This window comes from Muscardinus avellanarius (assembly GCF_963383645.1).
Source record: "Muscardinus avellanarius genome assembly, chromosome: 4".
Classification (NCBI taxonomy): Eukaryota; Metazoa; Chordata; class Mammalia; order Rodentia; family Gliridae; genus Muscardinus; species Muscardinus avellanarius.
Window position 1 is genome coordinate 131,418,087 of NC_137789.1, and position 18,213 is coordinate 131,436,299.

Genomic DNA, 18,213 nt, shown 5'->3' on the forward strand with positions numbered 1-18,213 from the left:
GGGTTTAGTTCTTCTATAAAAGTTCTGTAGAATTCAGGTAGAAACCCATCTGAACCTAGGCTTTTCTTTGATGGAAGAACTTTTTATTGCAGTTTTTATTTATTTGCTTGACATTGGTCAGTTTAGTTTTTCTATATCCTCTTTGTTCATTTTAGGTAGGTTGCATGTGTTTAGAAATCTGTCAACTTCTTCAGTTTTCCAGTTTATTGGGATATACATTTTCTAAATAGTTTTTAATGATTCTCCGAATTTCCCCAATGTTTGTGTTGATGTCTCCTTTTTCATTTCTGATTTTAATGATTTTGGTTGATTCTCTCTTTCTTTTAGTTAGGTTGGCTAGGGGTTTATCAATCTTGTTAATCTTTACATAGAACCAGCTTTTTATTTTTATATTTTCTATTGTCTATGCTATTTATTTCTGCTCTGATTTTAATTATTTCCTGCCTTCTCCAGGCTTTAGGACTAGACTGTTCCTGTTTTTCTAGGTCCTTGAGGTGCCTCAGTAGATTGCTTACTTGGTGACTTTCTGTTTTTCTTGTGTAGGCACTCAGTGCTAAAAATTTTACTCAACACCACCTTCAAAGTGTCCCATACATTTTCACATGTTGTGTCTCTATTTTTGTTTAATTTCAGAAATTTTTGTAATTTTCCCTTTATTTATGTTCTGATCCATTCTTCATTCAAGTGTGTATCATTAAATCTCTATGTATTTATGTAGTTTATTTTGGTCCTACTGTTTCTGATTTCTACTTTCCTTCTCTTGTGAGCTGAAAAGATGTAGGGAATTATATTACATCTTTTAAATTTGCTGGTCCTTGCACTGTGGCCTAGGATTTGGTCTATTTTGGAAAAGATTCCATGGGCGGCTGAGAAGAATGTGTATTCAGCTGTTGCTGGTTGAAATATTCTGTATATGTCTATTAGGTCCATTTGATTTATGATTGTGTTTTTTAGGTCTGAAGAGTCTTTACTCATTTTTGTCTTGAAGATCAATCTAGTGGTGCGAAGGATGTGTTGAAGATTCCTAATATTATTGTATTTGGGTCTATTTGAGGCCTGATGTCCTGAAGAGTTTTACAAATTTGGGTACACCCTCTTTTGGTGTGTAAATGTTTTCTATCATTATATCTTCTTGCTGGACTGTCCCCTTTCTCAATAAGAAGTGCCCTGATGTCTGTTCTTATGTGTTATAGCTTAAAGTCTGTTTTATTAGGTATCACCATTGCTACCTCTGCTTGTTTTCAGTCTACATTTGTGTTTTATCTTTTCCATCCTCTCATCTTTAGCTGGTGGATATCTTGACTATAAGGTGAGTTTCTTGCAAGCAGCATATCATTTTATTATGTTTTTTATTTAATCCACATTGCTAGTCTATGTCTTTTAATTAGGGAATTTAGTGTCTGGTTTTATTACTGAAATATTTGTTTCCTGTAATTTTGTGTTCTATAATCTATTTGATGTAATGTTATTTCTCCTTTGCTTAATTACCCACCTAGTGAAATTTGTCTTTCCTTTGGTTCCGGAATTTGCTTCTTTTTTCTTCTTTATGTTTTATTTCTGTAAGTATTTTCTCTAGTGCTGGCTTGGTAGTCATATATTTTTCTGCTTATCTTGTAAATTTTTAAATTTCTCTATCAATTTTGAATAATATATTTGATGAATATAGCAGTCTTGTTTGGAACTTGTTTTCCTCTAGGGTCTGGAGTACTTCTTGCCAGTCTGTCCTGGCATTCATGACTTTGGTTGTGAAGTCTAGAGTGATTTTTATTGTTTTGCCCATGAATGTCACCCATTCTTTTGTTTTCACTGCTTTTAAGATAGTTTTCCTTGGCCTCTATGTAAGTCATCTTGGTTATTACATGGCATGCAGAGATCCTTCTTTGATCTTGTCTTAACAGAGTTCTGTATGTCTCCTGTACATGAATGTCCAAGACTTTATCTATGTGTGGATAATTCTCTGAAATTATTTCTCTGAAGAGATTACAGATACCTTTGGTTTGTGCTTCTATTCCTTCTTCAATGCTTTTCATTCTTTGTGTGTGTGTGTGTGTGTGTGTGTGTGTGTGTGTGTGTGTGTGTGGTGCCAGGGTTTCTGGAAGCCCTTCTACCTCCAGGCTACACTCCTAGAACTATTTTATATTTTTAAATTTGGAAACAGGGTCTCTTAAGCCAGCAAGGCTGGCTCTGAACCAGCGTGATCCTCCTGTCTCCGCCTCCAAAGCACAGGGATTACAAGTGTGCACCACCACACCCGGCAATGCTTTTCATTCTTAATTTTGGGGCATTTTGTATTGTCCCATAAGAGTTGGATGTTTAGATTGTGTTGTCATATGCCTTCTGTATGCTGTTGAATGTGCATTTAGTTTTGAATAAACTGTCTTCCATGAGTGATACCTTGTTTACCATGTGGTCTAGCCTGCCAGAGTTGTTTTCTATTGCAGTATTCAATTCGTTTGTTGACTTCTTCATTTTATTCAAAGCCTCTTTCTAGTTCTTTCTTAAAGTCTCAATTTACTTCTTTATTTCCTTGGCCTCTATGTTAGTCATCTTGGTTATTACATGGCATGCAGAGATCCTTCTTTGATCTTGTCTTAACAGAGTTCTTTATTTCTCCTGTACATGAATGTCCAAGACTTTTTCTATGTATGGATAATTCTCTGAAATTATTCCTCTGAAGAGATTACACTTTCTTTGAGGCCTTTCATCATATTGAAGATAAAAATTCTTAATATTGTTTGATGTACAAAAGTTCTTAATTTTAATAAAGTCTAGATTATCAATTTTTGTCACATATGCCTTTAGTGTTTGCCATGAAATGTCCTCACCACCACCAAAGCATATGTTAGAAACTTAACTGTTAATGCAATATTGTTGGTAGGTAGAATCTATAAGAAGTGAATGGATTAAACTGCTTTTATTTGAGGGAGTGGACTCATTATGAGCATGGGTTTCTTATAAAAGGAATGTAAGACCCCAGCACCCCAACTGCCCCGGCATTTGGGACTTTCCACCCCAGTGTCCCTGTTTACAGGTACTGGTACTTTCCGTTGCTGGGACTTTACTTCCCTGTGTTCCAGGAACTGGCTCACCGCAAAAACTGTTGCTAGCTGCAACTGTTGCTGAGTGCCAAAAAGAATAATACCTGATAAACTACCCAATCCTAGTAAAGGTCAGAAGTAAAAACCAATGAAAATGAGACACCTAATGCTTAATGTTAACTGTACTTTTATGTTTTAAGAGTATAAAAGCTGCAAGCTTCTGTTACTAGGGGACGATTCCTTGGCTTGCGAGGCAACCCCAGCACTGGATAAAATAAACCTCTTCCTGATTGCATCAACTTCTGCCTGTGAGTGATTCCGGAGGGGTGCTCACTTCCTGGGGGCCATCAGGTCCAACAGGAAGAGTTCATTATTTGTTTTTATATCAAAAGATGATACAAAAAGAATGCCCTTGCTAGGTTCCAGTATCTTGATATTCCCAGCCTCCAGAACTGTAAAGAAATATGTTACCTGGTTTCAGGTTTTCTGTTATAGCAGCACAAAATATACTAAGAGAGTGTTGTATCTAAGAAAGCACTGCCTAACTTTAATAAACTTAATTTCAGTAAGTATATATTTAGTGTAAAAAAATCTTTTTGTTCTGATTGTACCTTGTCTCATAAAAATGTGGTTGTCCTTTATAAATGCAGTATTTTATTACAATCTATTTTTGGTACTACAGATTGAACTCAGGGGTATTTTAACTCTGAGATAAACTTTCAATCCTTTTTTTTTTTTTTTTTTTTTTTTTGCTACTAGGGGTGGAACCCAGGGGCTTTTCTACCTCCAGGCTATATTCCCAGACTTGTTTTATGCTTTATTTGGAAACAGGGTCTCACTAAGTTGCTGAGAGCCTCACTAAGGAGCTGAGGCTAAATTCGAACCTATGCAATCCTCCTGTCTCAGCCTCCCAAGCGTTGGGATTACAAGTATGTGCCACCATGCCTGGCTCAATCCTTTTTTATTTTGAAATAAAATTATGCAAAGTTTTTGGAGGTTTCACTAACTTGTTGAATTGGCCTCAAACCCATGATCCTTCTTTCTCAGCCTCCCAAGTACTGTGATTAGAAGTGTATGAAGTGTGTGCCACAATATCTGCCTCTTATTACATATTTTTTTGTGTGTGGTACTGGGAATGGAACCCAGGGGCATTGTACCTCCAAGATACACCCCCAGCCCTATTTTTCAGTTTTTTATTTTTTGAAACAGGGTCTCACTGAGTTGCAAAGGGCCTCGCTAAGTAGCTGAGGCTATCCACGAACCATGATCCTCTAGTCTCTGCTTCCCAAATGGTGGGATTACAAGTGTGCACCACCAGGCTTATTAAATCTTTATCAGATACTAAGTATAGATTTTTATTTTTGACATACTGAAATAAAATTATAATTATTCTCAAACCAACAGTTTAATTTATATATGTTAGTTTAATTTTCTTAAATGCTACTATTTCTTATGTCTGTGATCTTTGGTTTTCTATTTGTATTGTAAAAGTGGGGACAATGAATATATTTGTAGGTCACTGGTGTAGCCTTTTCTTTACAGGTTTTTTTTAAGCTAAGTCTTTTGACTGGGATGCCCATTTTGTGGGCAGGTCTTGTTGATCAACACAAGGCAAGAACAATTAACATAACCTTCTGAAATAATAAAAACATTTTTCAAAGTAAAAAGCAAAGCAATAAATTGTAGAATCTGGTGTCACCAGGATGGTGTCTTTAGAAGATCTCCAAAGGGGAAATGGAACTTGATTCAGGCCATGAGGTTCCTTTAGGCCTCACTAAAAGCAATTTCAGGATGGGTCACAGTGAGGCACAGATTAATTTTTTTGAGAGAAGGAAAGAAATATATACTCTTAGAAATAGGGTAGAGTATGAACATTGAAGGAAAATATAATAGATAAATCTTAGCTAGACATATTATACATGTAAATTTTATAGTACAGGGGCATGATCTGAGAGAAAACCTTTAGGTTTCCTTGGTGTTAAAGTCTTTTATTACCAAATAGAAATTGTTTTTGTACTTGTTCTTAATGAAAAATTTCTAATAATTTTCCTATTGGGATATTTCATTGGTGTAACATTAAGGGCTTGATCAAGGTATAACACACAGTTGAAGTCATCAGGTGATCTATAAATAAAGTCTAATAATTTATCTAATTGTGCTATTTGATCAGAGTATGTAAAAGTGCACTTTGATTGTAGACTTTTAATCATGGACACTTTTATTTTGTCCCTCACGTCTCCTTTCTACCTATCCTTACATCTTTCCTTTTACCTCAGTGGCACTTGCCTATAATCTCAGTGACATGGAAGGCTGAGGCTGAAGGATCCCAAGTTTTAGGCCAGCCTGGGTAAATCAGCGAAGCCCTGTCTCAAAATAAAACAAACAAACAAACAAAAATCAAAAGGGCTTGAGGATGTAGCTCAGTGGTAGAGCATTTCTGTAGCATGCATAAGGCCTTGGGTTCAATACTCAGTATCACAAAAATACAAAACAAAATAAAAATAACAAAGTATAGTAAAGTTGTCATTACATAGATGATATATAAAAATATAAAAAAACACAAGAAACTAATATGCCCATAAGCAACATTTTTCATGTGTTAGACAAAAATCAATGGCTAGAAATAGAAATAGCCATTTCTTGAATGAGAAAATGAAAAAAAAAACAAGTCTTTTAATAAGCACTTCCATTTCTAGGCAATATGCTACTCTTTGAAAACACAATCATAAATATTCTAACTCTGTTTCTAATGGAATTCATATCTTAACTGAGAAGATGGTGCTGTACCTAAGCTAAAAAGCTTAAAGATTATCTTGGATCTATAAAACTAACTTTAATCATTGTGATTTATAAAAATCAGTATAACTTACTTAAATCGGTATCTAATGACTTATAATGATTCACAATCACAATTATTCATACTTTCATGTTAAACTTAGAGCCAGTTGTCAAATAAGACAAATATTATTCATTCAATAAGCATTTATAAGCTACCTGTTGTATTTTTATGTTCTAAGGATACAGAATGAATAAAATAGAGAGGGTCATGATCCTAATCCATAATCTATTAATGGAGACAAATATGCAGACAAATAAGTTGTCATCAATTTGATGAATGCTATAGCATAAAACTGAACAAAGTGACATACAAGACCAGAGGAAACTTGAAGATGTCAGAGAAGATCTAGGGAAGGAGGAAAAATAGCAGGAGAGGGTGGTATTCACAACTAAGAACACAAAATAAAAATTTACAAAGGTAAAAAAAGAGTAATCATCTTCCAAAATTCAGATACACTTTGATTCAGCTAGAAGGCAGGCTGATTTAATAGAAGGGGACATAGCTGCTTTTTAGATACGAAGTAAGGCAGGCAGAGAACTTGAAGGCCAGGAGTGCATCTGAAAGAGTTTTGATTTCAGGCAAGATTGACTTGACCAGATGTTGCATTAAAAAAAAAGTATTTGGAAATCTATATGGATAAATTATTAGAGTCTGAAACTAGATACAGAGAAATAATTTAAGAAGAAAAAACAAGATTTAGAATAAAACTAAAAGAAGATGAGATATGAGTGATATTAAGGAGTCAAATAAAGTACTTAATAACTAATTGAGTATGTGAACAAAGGAGAGGGTTGAATCTAAAATAGCTTCATGGTCTAGACTTCAGGAAAAACCATTATCCTGCTATTAGCAAAACTTGGGATATGAGGAACAAATATAAAGATTTGGAAAATGTTCATTTCTTCATTTCATTGTCATTTCAGTGTTAACAGAATTCAGATATAAACAATCATATAGCACAATATTACATCAATTAAAAAAGAAAAAATTAGTAAAAATGAAAATGCTCATTGCTATGGGATTTTGGAGAAAAAGACACTAATGCATTGTTGCCCTTCAACCTGGTGAAATTATTATGAAAAGAAATTTGGCAGCAAATATAAGAATTATAAAAATTATCATATATTTTTTGACCCAGAAACTCAACTTTTTGGAATACAGCCCAAAGATATAAGTCAAAAGAAATAAAAATATATTTGTATAAAGATGTTTATATCTGAGCTATATATTATAGGCAAAAACTGGAAACAGCTCAAATGCCCAACAGCAAGGGAATGCTTAGGCAGACTTTGTTACATTAATGCAATGGAATATTTTATTGCTATTAAGAATGAAAAATATGAGAATTATGTAAGAATATGAAAATGGTCATATGAAGCAATGAGTAAAGAATGCAGAACTCAAAATGATGCATATACAATGATCACAACTATGTAAAATTATATCTGTATAACTAGGAGTATTGGAAAAGACTACAGAGCTGGTAATTTAGAGTGCTGACATTTTTTGTTATGGTTAGTTAAAGTTTCTGGGGGATGTTTATGTGTTTCTGGTTATATTTCACTGTATATTTAGGACATATACATTAAGGGAAAATAAATCTCAATTTTCTGGCATATAAAAATGTTCAATATCTTTCCTTGCTCTAAAAGATTTTCTGTAGTCTTTTGAGTCCTGTTTTAGTTTTTGGATATAGAAGAAGTAAAGCCCAGCCTTTGCCACCATAGCACCCCAGTCATATGCCCATTTCTTTCATTTTGCTTATTATTGTGTTCTAGTTTTACAAGTTATTCATAATAAACCAACATCTTCACTGATACATTTGTACCATGTACACAAACAAGATGTCCTAACTATTCTTAATGTAGTGGATAAAGGCTTCTCCCAAGTAAGATTTGAAAAACGTCTTACATAGAGAAGTATTTGCTTCCTACCTTTTTTTCTTTGCTGGAGGGATTGCTCTCAACTTAATAAGGCAAGTGCTTCTGGGTATAATTTCTTCAAACTTTAAATGACTTCTCACTTTGGGAATATCCTCCTTCTCTCCTATCATCTAGCTCTTCTCTTGAATTTAGCACCTTAACCTACAAACCTATTCAGTCTCATACATTAAATAAGAGGAAAAATGCCATCCTCTTCACTGACCACATATCTCTCTCCTTTTAATTTTCTGTTTTTCATCACAGTAAATATTCTCCTAAGAGTTGTTGTCACATTATTGTTGCAAATTTCCTACCCCCCTCTCATGTTGAAACTGCTGCTATCCAACTTTAGTTCCCAGCACTGCCCTAAACTTATTCTCACAGTCACCAAAAACCTACTTGCTGCTAAACTCAAAGGGACTTTTCTATCTTGACCTCCTAGTAGCACTCTACTTATTAAAAACTCCCTTTTCTTTTTTAATACTTTTATAACTGCATTATAATTATGCATCATAGTGAGGTTCAAGGTGGTACAAATATACCTGCATACAGCACTTCACGTGTTTGCCTTGGATTCCCCCCTCACCACCTCCCTGTACATACTGGTAATATTAGTAGTGATACGTTCATATATGGACATAGCATTATTTGAACTATTCTACTCTCTTCATCTATTCTCCTTTTCCCCCTCTCCCTCCCTCCTCCAATCTCCTTCCACTATTCTACTGGCCTCTCTCCTCATTTATCTGAAGTCCCTTTTGTTTCCTATTTTCTAAGGTTTCAGTCTATGGTTAACCAGCTTTAAGGAAGAATCAGCAAGAACAGGATGGTGTGGTAGAAGAAAGCTGTCTTTCACCATAGCAACTAGAAGCAGAGTGGGGGGGAAGATGGAAAGGGGAAGGGACAAATACTCCCCTCCAAGGACCTACTTCCATCATCCATGCTCTGTAGCTGAAACTGGCTGCATTGAGTATCATATGAACTTAAGGGGCATTTTAAATCCAAACCATAACACTATCTTTCCTGCTCCAGTTTCATTTCTACTTTGGATTTTGTATTCATCATATATCTACCTCTTTACTGGGAACAAATCCAGCATCAGGTATTTTCTCTTGTTAGGTAGTTAGAGATGAGCAAGACAGGCAAAGAAATGGGATGAGGAGTATCTGGCCAACCTTCCTGAGAAGAGGGATGGAGGTTGCCCCACTCAGCTGTAGTCAGAGACTTGCAGTCTTTACATTGCAATTTTAGATACCAGCAGAAAAGTCCAACATGGCAAATTTAGCACAGAACCGCCAGGTTGTGTTGTGGAATCCAGAAGTGACCAGTCTAAATGACTACACATGAAAGGAGTGGTATTTCTGGACAGTATAAGAACTCAATATGTGGCAGATACATTTTCTCTTTTTCTACTGGATCAGGCAGTTCTGTGACCTTTCTGATGAAGTTATTCAATAAAACCCTTTATGCTTATCCTATCTGTGCCTCCCAAATGAAATATTTCTTTTGAGATGACAAGAACCAAGGGAAATTTGCTGCCCTATGACACTCTAACTCTGAATTACTGCCCCCAAACTGCATGGATATCTCAAGTAACCAGTTTGAACCCAGCCCACCACCAAGAATGAGGAAGAATGCATTATATAGTGTCTAATCCTGCTGGGCATGGTGGCACACTCTTTTAATTCCATTACTTGGGAGGCTGAGACAGGAGGATCATGGGCTCATGGACAGCCTCAGCTACTTAGTGAGGCCCTTTGCAATTTAGTGAGATCCTGTTTTAAAATAAAAATAATAAAAAATAGGGTTGGGAGGATGTAGCTCAAATGTAGAATGCCCTTGAGTTCAAGCCCCAGTACCTCAAAAAAGTGTCTAATCCATATCCATGATTAAAAAATTGTCCAAATTCTATCAAAATTAAATAAATCAAGAGGTAGCAATTCTTCAGAATATTTTCTAATAAATCTATCAGTTCAATTATGCTTGACCTAAAATATTTTTATTGTTTCTCAACTTGTAAACAGCCCTGCTACCCAAGATTCTGTCAAGTTTTACTTTCTGTAAGAGATACTGGAATAACATAAGATTTTTTCTTTTTAAAAATATGAGATGAGCTGGGCGTGGTGAGGCATGCTTGTAATTCCAGCATTTGAGAGGCTGAGCCAGAAGGATCGATGTTTGTGGACAGCCTCAGCTAATACTTAGGCCCTTTGCAACTCAGTGAGACCCTGTTTCAAAATAAAGGATAAAAAATAGGGCTGAGGGTGTAGCTCGGAGGTAGAATGTCCCTGGTTTCCATCCCCAATACCACAAAAATATTATATATAAAATGATGATAAAAGATACATATGTGTATATGTATATGTTAAAATTTTTATTTTTGAAATCGCAGAGATTGAACCCCAGGACATTTTACCTCCAAGCTGAACACTTAGACTTTTTAAATTTTTGTTTTGAAGCAGTGTATTGCTAGTTTGCTGAGAGTCAAGCTCCTTGCTGGGGCTGCCCTTGAACCTGTGATACTCCTGTCTCAGCCTTCCAAGTACTAGGTTTCCAGGTGTATGTCACCACACCTTGCTAAGATGCTATATTAAATGTAATTTTTCAAACAATGCATCCTTTCTAATTCATCCTAAAGACTGTGATATGCCTCCTTCCTTTCCATCATCCAAGGCCATGAAAGATTGTTTGATGAAGAATCTCTGATTTAGAGTGGGGTAAGGCACTATGGAAAAAACCTCTCCTTTATTTTAAGACTGAAAATAATCAGGTAAAATACAAATTAGTTCATTGTATTTAATAAACAATGTCATAAGAACAACAAAATTATCTAACCTACCCATCTAGGAGAGCAATGACATTCTTCCTGGGACGTCCAATATTAGGGCCATACAAGCTGGCTCTGGAGTAAATCCGGATGGGTTGCAGCAAGCTTTTCAGCTGGATATAATCTTTTCCCAACTGGCTGCCATTCACAGCCCGGCCATGCATGGTCCGATAGTTATTTGGCTCTAGATTAAAAACAGACATGTAAATTAGCTTTGAGAAGAGTGAGGCTCTGCCAACTCTTTCCTGTCCACAGATATCTGCCTTTTTCTTAATAGCATGAATAAAATAATGAAAACAGAAAGTGTAAGTTATCTTAAGTTGAGAAACTATCCCAAAAAACAAATCAAGTTAGCAGTAATATCTTGTTATTCGGTTTATTTGCAAATGAACCTTCACAAAAAATCTCCTAATTCACAAGAGATCATACTTATTTTTAGGTGATGCTTCATAATGAATGGTGTACTGGGCTAATTAGTGTCCCCACACAGATTCATGTCTACCAGAACCTCAGAATGTTACCCTATTTAAAAATAAGGTCCTTAAAGATGCAATCAGTTAAGATGAGGTCATATTGGATTAGGGTGGGCCCTAAATCCAATGACTGTTGTCTTTTATAATTTAAGAAGAAGGAAGTTCAGATAAGTAGATATACGGGAAAGAATGCCAGTCAGACCAGTAAACTGACTAAATGTTGATGTGTCCTCAACCTACCTTCTTGAAAAGGTGGAAACCTTATTGCTCAAGATAATTAAACAAAGCTCTGATTAATCATTGCTTCATAATTAAGTTATATTCTGACATGCCTCCCTCATCCAAGCATCCTTTCCTGACTATGAAAGGGTTGTAGAGATGAAAATTTCTTTAATTGTTTGATGAAGAATCCTGGATTTAGAATGCACTATCTTGACTTATAGGCAACTCCTAGGAGGCTGGCCTTAAATATGTTTTAAAATAATTAAAACCATTTAATTATAGAGATATCAATAGCTACATGATGAAAGGGAGACAGAGTTTAAATAATTAGTCCAAGTAAGTTACTAAAGAAGCTAGGAAACAATATAAACTACTTTTTAACTGGAAGATTAAGAATTCAGTCTCTTTAACACATTATCTAAAATGTGCTATTTTCAACAAGAAAAAATGATGAGACATGCATTCAAAGAAACAGAAAGTCTGACTCATACATGAAGGTGGGTAGCAGTAAAAAAAAAAGTTCTTTCAAGAGGCCTTAGAGTGAGACTTAGTAGACAAAGACTTCAAAACTGCTTACATTAATACTCAAGGAACTAAGAGAATAATAAAGAATTAAAGGAGAGTATAATGTTATTGACTTACAAAATAGGAATATATATGCCCATATTCTATAGTATATTTATGCATAAATATGCACTATAGAAAATAATATTTCTTTAAAGCATATTGTATATTTCTTTTAAGTGTACTATAGTAAGAAACTATTAAGAAAAGAGCAAAACAAAACAAAAATGAAAATTGTCAATATTTCTTTAGATAATGTTTCTTTTACATAAGAAAGGCAATAAAGGAAAGACAGGTACAAAAGAAACATAAGATAAAGGGAAAAGAGATAGCAAGGTAGCATATGTAAAATCAACCCCAATTACATTAAATATAAATTGAGGAAACACTGCAATTAAAATAAAAATTATCAGTGAATAAAAAAGATCAAAATAAAGTGACACATTTTAGATTTGAAGCCACAAATAGGTTGAAATAAGAATACACACACACACACACACACACATACACACACACCATGAAAACATAAATTATAAAGAGAACTGGAATAACTATTACAAAATCAGACAAAAATGTTAACAGAAACAATGTAAAACATTTTCTAATGATAAAAGAGCATTATCAGGAAGATGAAATAATTATATCATATGTAAACAACAAAATACATGATGAAAAACTGACAAAATTAAAGAGAGAAATAAAAAAATTCAACACTAATACAAGGATACTTTAGCTGAGCGTGGGGGTGCATGCTTGTAATCCCAGCATTTGGGAGGCTGAGATAGAAGAGTGTGGTTCACAGATAGCCTAAGCTACTTAGTGAGGCCCTCTGCAACTTAGTGAGACCCTGTTTCAAAAATAAGGATAAGAAATAGGTCTGGGTGTGTAGCTCAGAGGTAGAATGCCCCTGTGTTGCATTCCCAGTACCATGGATAAATAAATAAATAAATAAATAAATAAATAACAAATAAATATAAATATATTTTACTTCTATATTCCCAATAATGTATAAAACAACTAGACAGAAAAAATAGAGAATATAGAAGACTTGAGTAATGCTATCAGCTAACTTGACTTGATGATCTATAGAACACTCTACCTGACATCAGCAGAATACAGGTTCTTTTCCAGGGCATAAAGAACATCTGTCAGTGTAAATCATATGCTAGGCCATAACATAAATTTCATAAATTCATGGGTTGAAAACATACACCATATATGCACCATGACCAAAAAATCAAAAACATGCACCCTGACCACAACAAAATCAAACTAAAATTCAACTAGAGAAATTTTAGAAATCCACTAAAAATATTTAGTGTTGTGAAATGAAAATATGAGATGCAGCAGAAACAATGATCCAAAAATTTTATATCCTTACACTTATATATTTGAAATGAAAAAGATCTCAAATCATCAACCTAACCTCCTACCTTAAGAAAGGAGAAAGAGAAAACTAAACCCAAAGCAAAGATAAGTAATGAAACCAAAAAAGTTATTGCTCAGAATTGCTTTGGCTATTATGGTTCTCTTAGTCTTCCATATAGATTTTAGGACTAAATTGTCTAGCTATGTAATGAATGATTTTGGCATTTTGAGAGATATAACATTGAATCTGTAGGTTGCTTTTGGTAATATGGCTATTTTGATAATATTTGTCCTGTCTCTCTGAGAACATGGAAGGTCTTTCCATTTTCTAAGGTCTCCTTTAGTTTTTTATTTTAGGATTATATAATTTTTATTGTAGATATCTTTACTTCCTTGGTTAAGTTTACTCCTAAGTATTTCTTAGGTTCCTGTGAATGGAATTGTTTTCAGAATTTTTTAGTGGAGTCAGGATTAGTATATAGAAATGCTCTTTATTTCTGTAGGTTGATTTTGTATCTGGCTACTCTGCTGAATTTGTTTATCATCTCTAAAAGTCCTCTGGTTGAGATTTTAGGTCTTCTAAGGATAGCATCATATCATCTGCAAACAAAGATAATTTCATTTCCTTTCCTATTTGTATACCTTTAATTTCTTTCTTTTACCTAATTGCTCTGGCTAGAATTCATATACTACTTTGAATAGGTGTAGGAAGAGTGGGCATCCTTGTCTTATTTCTAATTATAGAGAAACATATATTGCCTTTTTAATGTTGAGGTAAATTCATTCTATTCCTAATTTCTTTGGTGTTTTTAACATGAATGGGTTTTGACTTTTGTCAAATGCTTTATTTCTGCATCTATTGAGGTGATCATGTGATTTTTGTCCTAGGCTGTATTTATGTGATAAATTGATTTATTGCTTTGTGTATGTTGAAACAACCCTGCTTCCCTGGAATTAAACCAACTTGTTAATCAAGGTGAAAAATCTTGTTGACATAGTTTTGAATAAGAATTGCTAGTATTTTGCTGTAAATTTTTGTTTCTATGTTCATCAAGGATATTGGTCTGTAGGGTTTTTTTTTCCTTAAGGTACCTTGATTTGGTTTTGGCATCAAAGTGATACTGGTTTTGTAGACTGAGTTTGAGAGTATTACATCTCTGTTTTATGGAATGATATGAGAAGTACTGGGCTTGGTTTTTCTTAGCAGTCTTACAGAATTCTATCAGGAATCCATTTGGTCTCATGCTTTTCTTTGTTTAAAGGCTTTTTTTTATTGCTGCTTTGCTCTCTTCACTGTTTATTGATGTGTTTAGGTTTTCTATCTACTCTTGGCTCAATTTAGGTAAGCTGTATCTGTATACAAATTTGTTGGAGGTATCATAATACCTGGTTTCAAATTATACTATAGAGCTATTGTGGTAAAGTGTGCCTAGGCCTTAGCTTCAGTAACACCATGATGTTACCCTAGGTGACCAACCCCAAGGCACTAATGTTCATCAGCCTGAGAACTAATGTTTGTCACCAGGTACCTTGCTGGTCACACATAATTGCCTGTTTGGCTTCTGTAACTCCTGCTTAGCTTGCACCTGCAGAGAAACAAAGGCTGTTAGAAACTTTCCTTTGATTATCCTTATCCATAACCAAAAGGTGGACAATAGAAGGGACAGACATGTGTTGTTGAGCTCCTGTACAATGCTGTTCCTGGCTTCTGTACTTTCTGCTTGACTTGAACATCCAGTAAAGAAACTGTTGGGAACTGTCCATATCTGTGAGAACCTAAACTCTTTACTCCTGAGCTTGTGATTTTGATGTATAAAAGGAGAGCTGAGATATAGCTCCAGGCTGCACTCAGGACTAAACATTCTTTGGTATAGTTGACTAATAAAGACTTCCTATCTGGCTTAAAGTAAGACTGAGTGGTCTTCTCTGGGAGTCAGTCTATAACACTGCAGTAGCAAAAACAGCATGGTGTTGGATAAAAAATACACACATACACCAAAGAAATTGGATAGAAAATACAGAGATGAATCCTTTCACAGCCAGTTGATTTTTTTTTTACAAAGGGGAAACAGGATAGTAATATGTAGAAGCATGAAAATAAAACCTCTCTCTCCCCTGGCATGAAAGTCAACACAAGATGATCAGTGGCCTAAAAATTAGATTAAAAAAAACTCCAATTGCTAGGAAAAAAAACATAGTACCAATTCTCCAGCATATAAGCACTGGCATAGACTTCTTCAATAAAACCCCCAAAGCTCAGTAAATAAAACTAAGAATCAATAAATAAGATGTCATCAAATTAAGAAGCTTTGGTTGGCTATGGTGTAATGTCTATAATCCTAGTACTTGGGAGGCCAAGAAAGGAGGATCACAAGTTTGAGTCCAACTTTAGTAATTTAGTGAGACTCCAGGCAATTTATGAAGACCATATTTTAAAAATAAAAAATTAAGGTCTAAGATGCATCTCAGAGGTGGAATGCCCCTGAGTTCAATCTCCAGTGCAAAAAAAGTTTAAAAGTTTCCGTATAGAAAAGGAAATAATCAAGAGTCTGAAGAGAGAACCTACAGAATGTGAGAAAATCCATACCAGAAAAATTTTAAAATTTAACACTAAACTCAAAACATCAAAAACTTTAATACAATTAAATAAATAGAATAGGCAATTAAACTGGATAGACACTTCTCAAAATAGGAAATACAAAATTCTAATGAATATATGAAAAACTAGATCTTCTCCCTAATATGTGGAAGCTAGGGAGAAAATGGGTCATAGGAGGGACTCTAGATGAAGAAGGAGAAATCAAAGATGATCAAGTAAGGCAACCTAACAGAGGGGAATGTGAGGGGGGAAGAGAGAAATTCCCCAATGTTCATGAAACATTATCAAACATATCAAAGCCAATCACTAAGCCAAACATTAGAAAGGGCAAGGGGAAGGGAATGGGGTGGGAAGTGAAGAAGGACTAAATGAGTGATGCATGCATGTATGCCTCTACCATCTCATGCCCCATTAAGATGTATGAGTACAATGCGTCAATTAAAAAAAGTAACAAGAAAAAAGTTCAACATCATTAGCAATCAGAGAAATGAAAATAAATAAAAATACACTAAGATTCCATCTAACTTCAGTTAGAATAGCAATAACTAATGCTGGCAAAAATGTGGGGAAATAGGAACTCTTATACACCATTGTTGGGACTGCAAATTAATACATCTACCATGGAGATCAGTATGGAGGATCCTCAACAGAATAGAAATAAAACCACCATATGACACAGTTATGCCACTTAGAATATTTTCCAAAGATTTACACTCAGGATAGTGATATGGATGTCCATGTTTACAGCAGCACAATTCACAATAGCCAAATTATGGAAAGAACCCAGATGTCTGTCAACAAATGAATAGATAAAGAAATATGGTATACATTCACAATGGAATTTCCCTCAGTCATAAAGAACAAAATTATGTCATTTTCAAAAAATGGATGGAACTAGAGAATATAATATTAAATGATATCAGAGAGTTGCAAAAAGTCAAGGATTCTATGTTTTCTCTCATATGTAAAATATAAAGAAAAAATAACAAAAAGAACTTCAGATGAATGAAAGAGATCAGTAGAATAGTGGAAGTAGATTGTGGAAGGGAGGCAAAGAAAAGGAAAAGGAGAATGGATGTAAAAAATAGGGTAAATAATGTTATGTCCATATATGGAGGTATCACTACCAATCACACTAACATGTATGAGAAGGGAGGAAAGGGAGTAGGGTAAAATGCAGAAGAAAATACATTAAGCCCTGTGTGCATGTATCTTTGTATCACTTTAAACCTATGAAATATAATTACAGTATACCAATAAAAGTATAAAAATAATAAAAATTAGAGTGGAAATCAATGATATTCAAAAATAGAGAAAAAATCAATAAAAGCAAAAGTGGTCCTTTGAAAACACACAAGATTGATGCACCTATACGTAGACTGACCAAGGAAAATAAAAAGAAGTTGCTGATTATTAGAATTGGTAATAAAAGAGGAAATACCATAAAGAACTTCATAGTCCTTAAATTGATAAGGAAATGTTATGAACAATTTTATGGCAACAATTTAGACAACTTAAACAAAATGAATAAATTTCAAGAAACACACAAGTTATTGAAACTGACTAAAAAAGAAATAGAAAGTCTTAGTAGACATATACCAAAATAAATTTTAATTACTAATTAAAAATCTTTTCACAAAGAAATACCAGAACCTAGCTTTGGCATGGTGGCGAACACTTGTAATCCCAGTACTTGGGAGGCTGAGATAGGAGGATCACACAGGTTCGAAGCCAGCCTCAGCTACTGAATGAGGCCCTCAGCAACTTAGTGAAGACCCTGTTTTCAAATAAAGTATAAAATAGGTCTGGGAGTATAGCCTGGAGGTAGAAAAGCCCCTGGGTTTCACCCTCAGTAACACACACACACACACACACACACACACACACACACACAGAGAGAGAAAATACCAGATCCTTATGGAATAGTTGATGAATTCTATCAAATACTTAATGACAACACTTCACAAATTCCTCCAGAAAATAAAGAAAGAGGGAATACATTCCAGCTCATTTTATGAGGCTAGAATTCCCCTGATGCCACAGCCAAACAAATATATCATGAGAAAACCATCGGTAGATATCTTTCATAATTATAGATGCCAAAGTGCCCCTTAAAAATATTTACAAGCCAAATCCATCAATATAGAAAAAAGTTCAAACAACATGACCAAGTAAGATTAGCACAAAGTAGATTTAATATCAAAATCAAATTAATATTAAGTAACATACTAATAGAATAAAAGTCCAAAACCAAATTATCATCTCAACAAATGGAAAAAGCATTTGGCAAAAGCCACCCTCATTTCTCATAAGTACTCTCAACAAACCATGAATAAAAGGTAATCTCCTCAACCTGAGAAG

The 18,213-nt window shown here is 34.5% G+C and overlaps 1 protein-coding gene across 3 annotated transcripts in view; it reads right to left on the bottom strand.

Annotated features, from left to right (window-relative positions):
- HPSE2 (heparanase 2 (inactive)) overlaps positions 1-18,213 on the bottom strand; it is a gene marked incomplete at both ends in the record, with an annotated part of 666,883 nt that overhangs the window by 239,819 nt on the left and 408,851 nt on the right. For all 3 annotated transcript variants that reach the window (XM_080694401.1, XM_080694400.1, XM_080694399.1), the window contains one exon: positions 10,639-10,810. In XM_080694401.1, the coding sequence (XP_080550527.1) occupies positions 10,639-10,810 (172 nt within the window). The remainder of the gene's footprint in view (positions 1-10,638; positions 10,811-18,213) is intronic.